This window comes from Neofelis nebulosa, chromosome X, assembly GCF_028018385.1.
Source record: "Neofelis nebulosa isolate mNeoNeb1 chromosome X, mNeoNeb1.pri, whole genome shotgun sequence".
Classification (NCBI taxonomy): domain Eukaryota; kingdom Metazoa; phylum Chordata; class Mammalia; order Carnivora; family Felidae; genus Neofelis; species Neofelis nebulosa.
In genome coordinates, this window is record NC_080800.1 from 33,492,116 (window position 1) to 33,502,530 (window position 10,415).

At 40.7% G+C, this 10,415-nt stretch overlaps 1 protein-coding gene across 2 annotated transcripts; it reads right to left on the reverse strand.

Annotated features, from left to right (window-relative positions):
- Window positions 1-2,416: 2,416 nt before the first annotated feature.
- Window positions 2,417-10,162, reverse strand: DYNLT3 (dynein light chain Tctex-type 3). Of its 2 annotated transcripts, XM_058712892.1 has the most exons (5): window positions 9,830-10,157; window positions 7,683-7,724; window positions 5,221-5,344; window positions 4,507-4,584; window positions 2,417-4,219 (listed from the first exon to the last, which is right to left on the reverse strand). In XM_058712892.1, exons 1-5 carry the CDS (start codon window positions 9,968-9,970, stop codon window positions 4,143-4,145), a joined length of 462 nt encoding a protein of 153 aa, XP_058568875.1. In that variant the 5' UTR covers window positions 9,971-10,157; the 3' UTR covers window positions 2,417-4,142. The 2 variants fall into 2 exon arrangements, with proteins under 2 accessions (XP_058568875.1, XP_058568876.1); XM_058712893.1 differs by lacking the exon at window positions 7,683-7,724 and having other exon boundaries at window positions 9,830-10,162.
- Window positions 10,163-10,415: the final 253 nt, after the last annotated feature.

The window sequence follows — 10,415 nt, forward strand, 5'->3', positions numbered from 1 at the left end:
TGTGGACCTTTTCAGAAATGTTCTTTAAGCTGGTAAAATGAACTTCGAGACAGTAAGATATAAAATTATCTGTCAACTAGGGAAAAGTTAGGTGATATATATCAAAAAAGGAATACTTTAGTTTTGGAAAAGTTGATTTGTGGCCCTTCTTTCTTTTAATAAAGAGAGTACAGGTTTGGTTTCCTGGTAAGTTCCCTCTGAGTCCAAGATAATAAGAACACAATATATAAAAATGCTTTGTGTCCCACTGTTTGTAACTGAGAACAATAAAAAGAAAAAAGTTCTCCGATCTATTAATGTCTGATTTTTTTTAAGTGGCTGGGAAACACTTCTTACTCTACTGCAGAGGTTGGTAAGCTCAGCCAGCCGGCCACCTGTTTTTGTAAACAGTTTCACCGGACCACAGTCACATCCATGCATTTCCCCCATGGTCTATGGCTGCTTTCATACGACGACAGCATGTTTGAATGGTTGTAAAAGGCCTGCAAAGTCTCAAATATTTCACTTTTTCCCTTTACAGAACAAGTTTACTTTGATTATTAAGAAACCATTATTCTAACCCTGATCATTTTTGGGTGGCATTCTGCATGAGCATTAACTTTCAAAGCCTATGTTAGCGCATGCAGCTTAACCCAAATTCCTAGCCTACAAAATTAAAGGTCAGTACACGCCAAAATCTAATCATTTTCATGCAGATTTTCTCCATAAGGTATTACAGGGGATGAAAGCGAGTCGACAGAACTTTCATTAAGTAATAATACTGGCTCATGTAAAATGGTGCCCTGAGAAACCCAGACTGAAATATCTCAAGGTAGAAGCTGGTGTTCATAAAAAAAATTACCTAAAAAGATGAAGCCTTCAGGAAAATATAAAGATATGTATTTCAGCATGAATAAAGTCAGGTTTGCATTACTGGATAAGCCCAGGCATCAAATTCCCCGACGGGGTAAGGCAGAGCTGCAAAGAAACCTCCCCAAATAGTCTACACTTTTATGGGATCCCAGAGTGGGGATAGTTGCCCACGTTTTGTCCTATAGGGAAGATACGTACCATACCAGTGGTGCCGCAAGTGTCTGTTCAAAGTCCCAGCTTTGTCTCTGAGATCTTTAGAAACCACTTTGGAAACAGACACTCTTCATGAAGCAATGGGGGTGATGTCTAAATAGTCCTGGATTGTCAATATATCCTACACATCCAAGGATGACCTAGAATGGCATTAAGTGGAACTTCACTGAGAATTACAGGGTTTGCAACTAGACATGGTGGGCTAGAATCTCCTGGACCACTTAAGTTAACGTATATTGGAGATGGCCATCTAAATCCTGTAAGAGCTGAATGCGTAAGATCCTTTTATAGGGAACTTCACAAATATGCAAAGCTCAATTTTACTGAATCTTTCTGGCCACAAAAATAGCTCCACCTTCTGGATTTTAAAATAAATTGCTCTTGGGTACATTGTAACATGTGGGGTGAAATTTTCAGTTCATGTCTCAAACTTTGCTTTGGTGTCTGCTATGTGACCGATCTACTTCCTTTGTCATAGAGTCAGAGTGTTCTCCCACTTTTAAGAAACGTATTGAGGGGGACACCTGGGTGGCTCTTGATTTCGGCTCGGGTCATGATCTCCGGGTTCGTGGGATTGAGCCCCACGTTGAGCGCTGCGCTACTTGGGATTCTCTCTTCCTCTCCCTCTGTCACTCTGCCCCTCTCCCCTGCTCGTGCTCTCTCTTTCAAAATAAACATTAAAAAAGAAACTTATCAGGAACAGACAGGTTTTTTGTTTGTTTACTCAAACTCTGAAAATATAATCTTCACTGTCGTAAGATTCCTTTAAAAATGTGATGATGACTGTAGGTGGTGAAATGCTTTCAGTGACTCATAATTAGATAACACCCAGCTTGGGAAGAAGAGTAAAAAAGTACTTTTTACTAGAGAAAATGTAATGAGATGTTGCCATCAACTTAGGGCAGCATACTAGCACTTTACAAACATAAAATTGCAGCTTTACAAAAATCCGACTTAGTACTTAGATTTGAATACCCTAATTTTATATACTTAAAGTCTTTAATTAAAAATAAAAACAGCAACAACTCAATTGCAAGTTGACAAACAGGGCAAAATTCCTGGCCAAAAATAGTCATTAAAAGCTAACACATAGTTACAAAATGTATTTTACGTTGACTTTTTAAAAGTGAAATTTTGTGTTAAAATCATAAAATATAAGGCCTAGAATAGAAGCTATTAATTATGCACTAACGTTGCATACTGGCTTCGGGCTGCTATTTTACTGGTATTTACTCTGTATGCCGTATCTATGTGGTCTGACATTCCTTCTTCCTTCTTCCTACTGAGAATTTCCTACAGTGAGGACGGTGCCATTTCTTTAACTATTCGATGATCGTACAAGAAGCAAAAGTACAGCACGGGAAGATAATCTTTATTATATTTTAAATAAAAACAGAGCAGATGGCAAGTTCACGAGGTATTTTTGATTATTATTCCTTTAAAATCAGGCCTCAATAACAATAATCAAAAGCAAGCCTTAACTGCACAGATATTTTGGTCGCTATTATAGTCTTCAAGGGCACAAAAGCCAGCAGCGCAAAGTAAGATGAAGGTAATGGCTATGAGAATTTTTGACGTGCCAAAAATGTAGCTCCCCACATGAAACTCTACCCTTGTATTTTCTTAATGTTCTTCTTAAACATTGAACAATTACTGTTACACAGCAACATACCAAACATGCACATAGTATTCCTACAAGAATACTATGTTAATATTGTCAGTATTAATACTAAGCCTTTCCTTCCCCTCAAAATGCAATGAATCATGGTTCTCCTCCCTATATATTAGTGTTAGTGGTAATATGCAAAATTATTTTTGTTTTCCGGGCTAAATAACCAGATTGACTTCGCGTTTGGTGACCAGCTGTGTACCCTAATTTTTCATCTTTTATCTTCTTACTAAATTTAACTACATTTTATAAGCCCTGAGATATTCATTAACCTGCTAATGATTGTATACTTTGAATTTATACTTTATTCCACTCAATTTGAACCTCATGTAATAAGTATTTAAATTATTTACAGATGGTTGTAATTAAAGCAATGACAAAATTTGCTACCTGTCTAGTTATACTGCTAGTAAGGCCTTTAACTAAGAGTTGCATATTTTATGCGCCTTTTTTTTTTTTTACTTGCTGGAAGCAGTTCTTAAAATGACATCTCTAATTCTCTGTCAGCATTAAGTGCTTTTCATTTTGCTTACTTCTACATGGATAATCAGATTCCTTTTCTTCTTGTAAAACAATTCTTTTTTTTCTGCCCTGAACATGTTAGTTGTTCAACTGAACAGGTGCCAAAAGGAACTCGGAATTCACACAATACATTGAGAACTATAATGTTAACAGAGAAATATACATATAATAGGAATTCAATAAATGTTAGCTCTACATGAAATTAGTCCATTGTAAGGCAGCTGTTAGTGTCATGTACTTTTCATCACGAGGTTTGTTTCACCACGGAATGCAAGTTACCAGATTTAATTGGTCCTCACATGTAAATCTAAGAGTTTGAAATTTAAAAAAACATTTTGACAATCCTCAGAAAAAATAAACAAGTCAATGATGGCTGTTACTGTAATAATAGCTGGTATGGAAGAAAACTATTTTCCAGTAAATGAGATGTACAACTAAGGAGAAATCAAAAACTAAGAAGTGTTAGCTAATTATCATTTTCTCCACATTTATCTTTGCAGCATTTTTTTGTTCATATACTTATCCCTGTTAACTTCTCTGCTGAAAGAGAATTTTATTATCTGAACAGATTTCCCCATCTCCTTACGCACATGTTAGTGAAAAGCCGGTGTAAATAGAAGATTGTATTTTCATGTCATGCCATATTTGTTTTTGTTTTTTGCCAACATTAAATTTTTCCCATGTAAATGATGCTGTGTAGAATGAGCTAATCTGCCAACTTACTATGAGATGGCTTTTGCTTAGAATATTCAGTTTTTGTTGAGAGCTTTTGAAGCATATTGCACGCTTGTCATCTAATACATTAACAAGTAACTATTACTCTTTTTAGAAAGGATACACTGACAAATTCTTAATTTAACGGCTTTGGCCGGACATTTTTACTGTGTCACAGGACAATAGCAATGGCAAAAACATTGACAATACAGTTCATGGTTCGGTTCTCCCATCTCACAGTACAGGTTCCTGAAACACACACAAAAAAAGACTTTGAAATATTAGCAAAATACTGAAATTGCCAAAATATCGAATATTACTAAAATATCTCATTGGCTTTAATATCTTATTTCCTGCAATTTGTTACATCTTCACATTTTGTATTTGTCTGAGGCACGCTTGTTCCTAGGTACATAGCAATCCGGTTGATAGCCTTTTCAAAATTTAATTAGAGATAAATAAGCATTTGATAATAAGTGCACTGTGTGGCTTTACTAGAAGTTGGATTTTGTGTGAATCAGCTTAAGGTCTCTTACCATCAGATGTAGTATCCCAAAAACATGAACTGGCTGTGTGAAAGCCATATGCACTCCTCTGGACCACCGCACAGGTCACTAAAAATAAAGTTGCAGAATGAGAACACTTACAAGCAAAGGAAAAGATATGTAAGATCTGAGTGTTTGAGTTCAGGCTCTAAAAGCTGTAAAATAACAGAAAACCAACATTCGCTGAATAGATTAGAAAAAATAAGTCCTCTTGATTACCGCCATGATTTTGCCTCCACTGGATCCAGTCTGTTGCCCATTGCCATAACAACTGGTGATTGTAGTGCAGGAAAAATCTGGGCCAAATCAGGTGCCTCATTCCATGGGCATAATCCAGACACAAAAATGAAGAAAAGATGACACTGGCTAAACAATTACTGTGTGGCCCCTCCCAGTCCTACACAGAAGGAGGCACAGAGCTACTGACAGGAAAACAGTGGGGCCGAGTGGGCTTCCCTGGAAAGAGGTAGCTGATGCAAATGCAAAAGGTGCTGCTGCAAAGGACAAGTAGGTGATTGCTTTTGAGTAGTGAAAGATCTCCATCTTTTAGGTATTACCATATATTATCTTTGGAGGCATAAGCCAGAAGCCCTTCATATCCTATTAGGCTTCAACTTGTGTATCATTCATTTACATGCTCTAAATTCAGAAAAGACCATGAGGACACAGGGGAACAGACTAGTGAGGAAGGACATGGATACTTACCGATATATTTATAAGCTTTTCCCAGCTTAACCAAATGTGTTAAGGACTGTTCCACGATGCTTGCAGTCCATTGGTTGATGTTATTCTGGTTATAATCTTCACCTCCCAAGACCCCATCTATACACTAAAAGGGCAGAGGACAGTTAAAGACATATACAAATCCCAACAAAAGTTTATTCATAAACATTTATAACCCCCAAAAGCATCTTAGAAAATATGCGTCTGGTAAATATTTATTATGCACTGCCTCTGTTTTAGAATTTTCAACGCATATTTCCTGCACATATTATCTCACTCTGTGAGATACTATGGGCCATATAAAGATAAATTTGACATGGCCTCTGTTGTAAAGAGCTAGCAGAGAAGCTAACAAAAGAAATCTGTAGCCCAAGAAAGACTAATCAAAGATGATAAGTTATCTCATAAAAGGATTATGGAGGGGACGTGGAGACGAAGAAAGGGTGATATTAATTGGTTAAAGAATGGCTTTGAAACAGCTGGGATTTGAAGTAGGTTTCAGATGCTAGAAACAAAGGATGAGGCTAGTTTAAAAACAGAATTCTCATGTGTAATAATTACATTTTCATTTATATTATGTAATTAACTTAGCTAGAAAGCTCGCACCTCCTGCCACTAAAAGTAAATCAACAAAGAGCATTTTTCAGGTGCTCTAGAACAAGCCAGTTAAGTAATTTTCTAGTGCCCACTCACATCCACTTCTGATATCTGACTAAGAGCACTGGTTTAGTATCACCAGCTTAGTTGTAAGGTCGCTTCTGCCCACCTAGTCACTGTGACCTTTTGTCAGTGACTTACATGCGTTATATCCACATCCAGAGGTATCTCACAACCTCTTAGAGCCCCTATTTTCCTAATCCTGAAAGTAAAGATAACGGCCTCATCTTATCAGGTTGTTGTGAGGATGGGGTAAGATCATGAATGTCAAGTGCTCAAGCACAGTGACTGTGACAGAGTAAGCACATATGCAATGTTAGAGATCACCCTCATCATTATTGCTGCTGCTGTTTTATTTTTTCTGGCTTCATTAAGATGTAAGTGACATAGGGGTGCCTGGGGGGCTGAGTCGGTTAAGCGTTCGACTTCAGCTCAGGGCGTGATCTCGTGGTCCGTGAGTTCGAGCCCCGCATCAGGCTCTGTGCTGACAGCTCGGAGGAGCCTGGAGCCTGCTTCTGATTCTTTGTCTCCTTCTCTCTCTCTGCCCCTCCCCCACTCATGCTCTGTCTCTCTCACTCGCAAAAATGAATAAATGTTAAAAAAAAATTTTTTTAAAGATGTAACTGACATAAAACATTGTGTAAGTTCAAGGTGTCCAATGTGATGATTTGATACACAATAATTTGATACACGTACATATTGTGAAATGATAACAGTAAGTTTAGTTAACATATCCATCTCCCCATGTAGTTATCACTTTTTGCCTTCACGGTGAAACATTTAAGATCTATCTCAGCAACTTTCAAGCATACAATTCAGTATTGTTAACTAGAGCCTTCATGCTGTACTACATAGTTCTAATACATGATTCTGAACTATTAAAATATGGCAGGATTTTCAGGTGCCTGTCTGGCTCTCAAACCTTGAGTTGATCTAGCTGTACAAGGCCAGTCCTGGGTGAGTTCTGGGTGAGCTTGTGCCCTAGAACATTCAGACAGGCGAGGCACTGTCTCAGCATGGACTGAGGAGGTGCTCAATGTCCAGAGGGCAAGCCAACCTAGCCCAGACTAAAGGCAGGTAGGGCCTGTTAGGACACAGACCTAACCACCATACCTACAATACAAGGTTGCCTTCTGGGCCAACTCATTTTTTTTTCTAGGACTTGGCACAGTGAAAAATGACTCAGGACTATTAAGTGTTTATAAATACCTTACCCACAGTATAGTCTGGATGTGATATGACTATAATAATTCAAGTTCCTCTGCCAGAACTGATTCCCAAATAGAACTTCTTGTCTGTTTGCCTACTAGGAGGACCAGATTTCATGTTTCAAATAATTTTCTTAAGATTTTGATTTAGCATCATATCAGTGCCTAGAAGATGTTAAGTGATTATTTTTCAATTATATTGGGCTAAAAAAGCATATTTCTACAGTCTTTTGACATATACAAACAACTTACAGACATAAAAGTGTGGGCGTGTGAGATACACATACACACATACTTTTATAGCATTAATATTTAAAATAATATTTGGCCTACTGGAATACAAGTTCTTCCATTCAAAAGACAGACCATCAGTTTTAGAAAAAGGAGACCAGTGTTCTAGATTAATACTCCAACATCACTTTCAGAGTTAGCCCCAGGATGCCTGATAGTATACAACAAAACATAGAGGTACCCCTATAAAGAGCAAATATTAAAAATCTTGTTTTAATACTAAGGTTTATAACTTTGTACTGAAAGTCAACAGAACAAGCTTCAAGACGAACAAGATGTGTAACTCACCTCTTTAACAATATTGTGAGCTTCATCAACATTGAAGCCAACCTAAGAAGGGTGGGGGGGAACAAAAGATACAGCTGCTTTCAACACAGACTTCCTTTTATTTGTAGATGCGATGACACACAGAATACCCTAGGCTGGCCTGGACAGGTGTTAGTGACAGCAGACCATAGCGGTGAGGGGTAATATCAGGTCTATGGAGGCTGCTAATCCCACCTAGAACACTTCCAAAACTTCTAAAATTGCAGAATGTGTTGCCCACCTCCCTCCCTCGAGATTTTGATTCATTAGGTCTGGGGCACAGCCTGGGCAACCATATTTTTTTTTAAAGAGCTCTAACTGGTGATTTTGATGAATGCCCTAGGATTGATAATGTTTGTATTATAAAGCTCAGGAAATCGCAGGAGGAGATAAAGATGTATACACAGACATCAGTATATAGGAAATGGCTACAGCAAAGTGAGAATGAGGTGGTCCACGAGAAGAGACTGATTAATAGATGGTTTTCAATTTTTTTTTAACTTATGCTGGGCAACAACGTGGCTTTCCTGAATTAAAGATAATGAACATGGTTGATCATTCTAAATTAATGTCACTTTAATACTATAATAGGTCTGGCAACTTAATCTTTGCTGTGGAGTGGCTTGATAGAATTCTGAGTTAAAAGCAACTATTAATGACATCCAAGTGTCCTGGAGTAGAGAACTAGGCTATGTGATAAGATTGTAATCTAAACCAAAACTCTTCAGGTAATACATGAGTTGTTTCCATGGAGACAAGGTGCTTTATGACATGACCATTTCTGTAAGTCCCACTATGAAACTTAAAACTAGTTCAAAAAACAATTCTGGGAATAGGTATCATCTCAAGCACAGATTTAAAATATTTTCAAATCATTTAATTACACCACAGACTTCCTCAACAACAAAGGGATAAAAATATTCTAAACAATTAGGATTATGAAAATGATCATTTTATCTTAAGATAAGGTCATTTTGAAAAGTGGCCTACAAATTAAATGATGTTCCTTTCACTTCAATTTGGAAGGTCAGTAAATCATCAGGTAGTACGGGGTACCATGGTGACACATGTAATTGTATTTCTCTTTATATTTAGGAAGTGCAGCAGTACAGAACCCTCTTGGGAGTCAGGAGACTAGCACTTGTTGCGGGATATGTCTGAGAGTGAAATTGCTTGTGCCTCAATTTCTAAAATAAGAATACTTTCCCACTAACCTACATCACAGAACGAATGAAGTTAAATATGGTTGTAGCTTCTGCGCAGTGTCACATCCCAAAGACGGATGAACCAGAAGCCCCTTCCACGGGTCTAATAACACTATTTTCTGTGGCACCTCCTCCAGGTGCCTACTTTTATCTCACTGCATCATTCACCTGTGGCTACCATGGGACAGAAAATGTCTTTGTCTATTCTGCCCTTCAGACTTGTCACAGGTTATTCTGGGATCCCACAGGCCTCATCCTCCTAGTGGTTAAGTGAAGCCAGAGTTGTAAGTGTTTGTCAGAGGTCTGGGTTCAAATGGAGCATCTGTCATTCCTGGCAGCTTTGACTCTGGGCAAACCACTTAGCCGCCATGAACGTCAGAGTCCCTACCAGTAACAGGAAGGTAACAACAGACACCATGGAGTTCCGGTGAGATGCCAGGAAGCCCGAGTCAGCAAGCAAGGGCTCGTAATCCATGAAGCACCTCCTTCCAGTCCACCCAGACGAGGGTGCCGGGCAGGGGGGCTCTGCCACCTGCTTTGGGGACGCCAAGGGGCAGAGGAAGCCGCCCGGCAGACCGGTTTCTAAGGCCCGTCTCGCAGACGGGCGGCGCCCGACACCCCATCCCCACCCCCCACGCACCCCGAGTCCGTCCTTCCACCCCTGGGTCCCGGTTCCCCCGCCCGCCCCGCGCGCTCTTAGCCGCCCCTGCCACCCCGGCTCTCAGCCCACCCTCAGGACCTCGGGGTCGGTGGCCCGGCCGAGCCAGGCGGGGCGGGTCCCGGCCCTGAGGGGAGGACCCGGGCCCGGAGGGCGCCGCACCCCAACTCCCGCGGCCGCCTGGCGCCGGAAGACCACCCGGCGGAGACTCCGCGCCGAGGCGGGCGGGGGCGGGGGGTCGCTCGCGGGTGGCCGAGGGGCGGTACCTCGTCGCAGTGGCGATGGTACTCCTCCATGGTGGCGCGTAGTCTCCTGCGGGGCGGAGCGATGGGCTGGTGGAGATCCGCGGCCGCGCACTGGCCTTCTAGGAGACTCCGCCCCCATGCGTGTATCCGGGCGGCCCCCATGAGAGCCCCGCCTTCGTGTAGAAAAGGCACCCCCCTCGTTGGGAGCACGGGCAGGGTTCTGCGCGATGGGAGGCTTCTGTCCCGTTGCTTCCGACCTCTCTGGAAACAAGAGATGGGTGTTAAAGAGCTGGAAACTGTGACAGTGTGATCGGATGGGGAGACCTAGCGTCAGTCTAGAGTCCGCAGTGTTGCTTGAGTCCCCACTGCTGTGTTTATGTGCACGTATTCATGTCATTACCATCTAGCCAACAATTGTAGGTAATGTAATAATGGACAAGCCGCTTTGGTTTGTCCACTTACTAGCTCCGTTACTTGGGTGAATTGACCTCCTACAGCCTCGTGTGAAAACTTAAATTTATACCTATTTCACGGTTGATTGTGAGGATCAAATGAAACGCTCTGTACATAACTCCTAAAAGTAAATGCTCCTACGCTGGTCCTCCTC

What these genes read in the sequence shown, in the direction of transcription:
- DYNLT3 (XM_058712892.1), bottom strand. Translation starts at nt 9,970, where the DNA reads ATGGGGGCCGCCCGGATACACGCATGGGGGCGGAGTCTCCTAGAAGGC. An exon ending in ACCATCGCCACTGCGACGAG is followed by an intron (nt 7,725 to 9,829) that starts GTACCGCCCCTC and finishes CACCCTTCTTAG; the next exon opens with GTTGGCTTCAATGTTGATGA. An exon ending in CTCACAATATTGTTAAAGAG is followed by an intron (nt 5,345 to 7,682) that starts GTGAGTTACACA and finishes CTGCCCTTTTAG; the next exon opens with TGTATAGATGGGGTCTTGGG.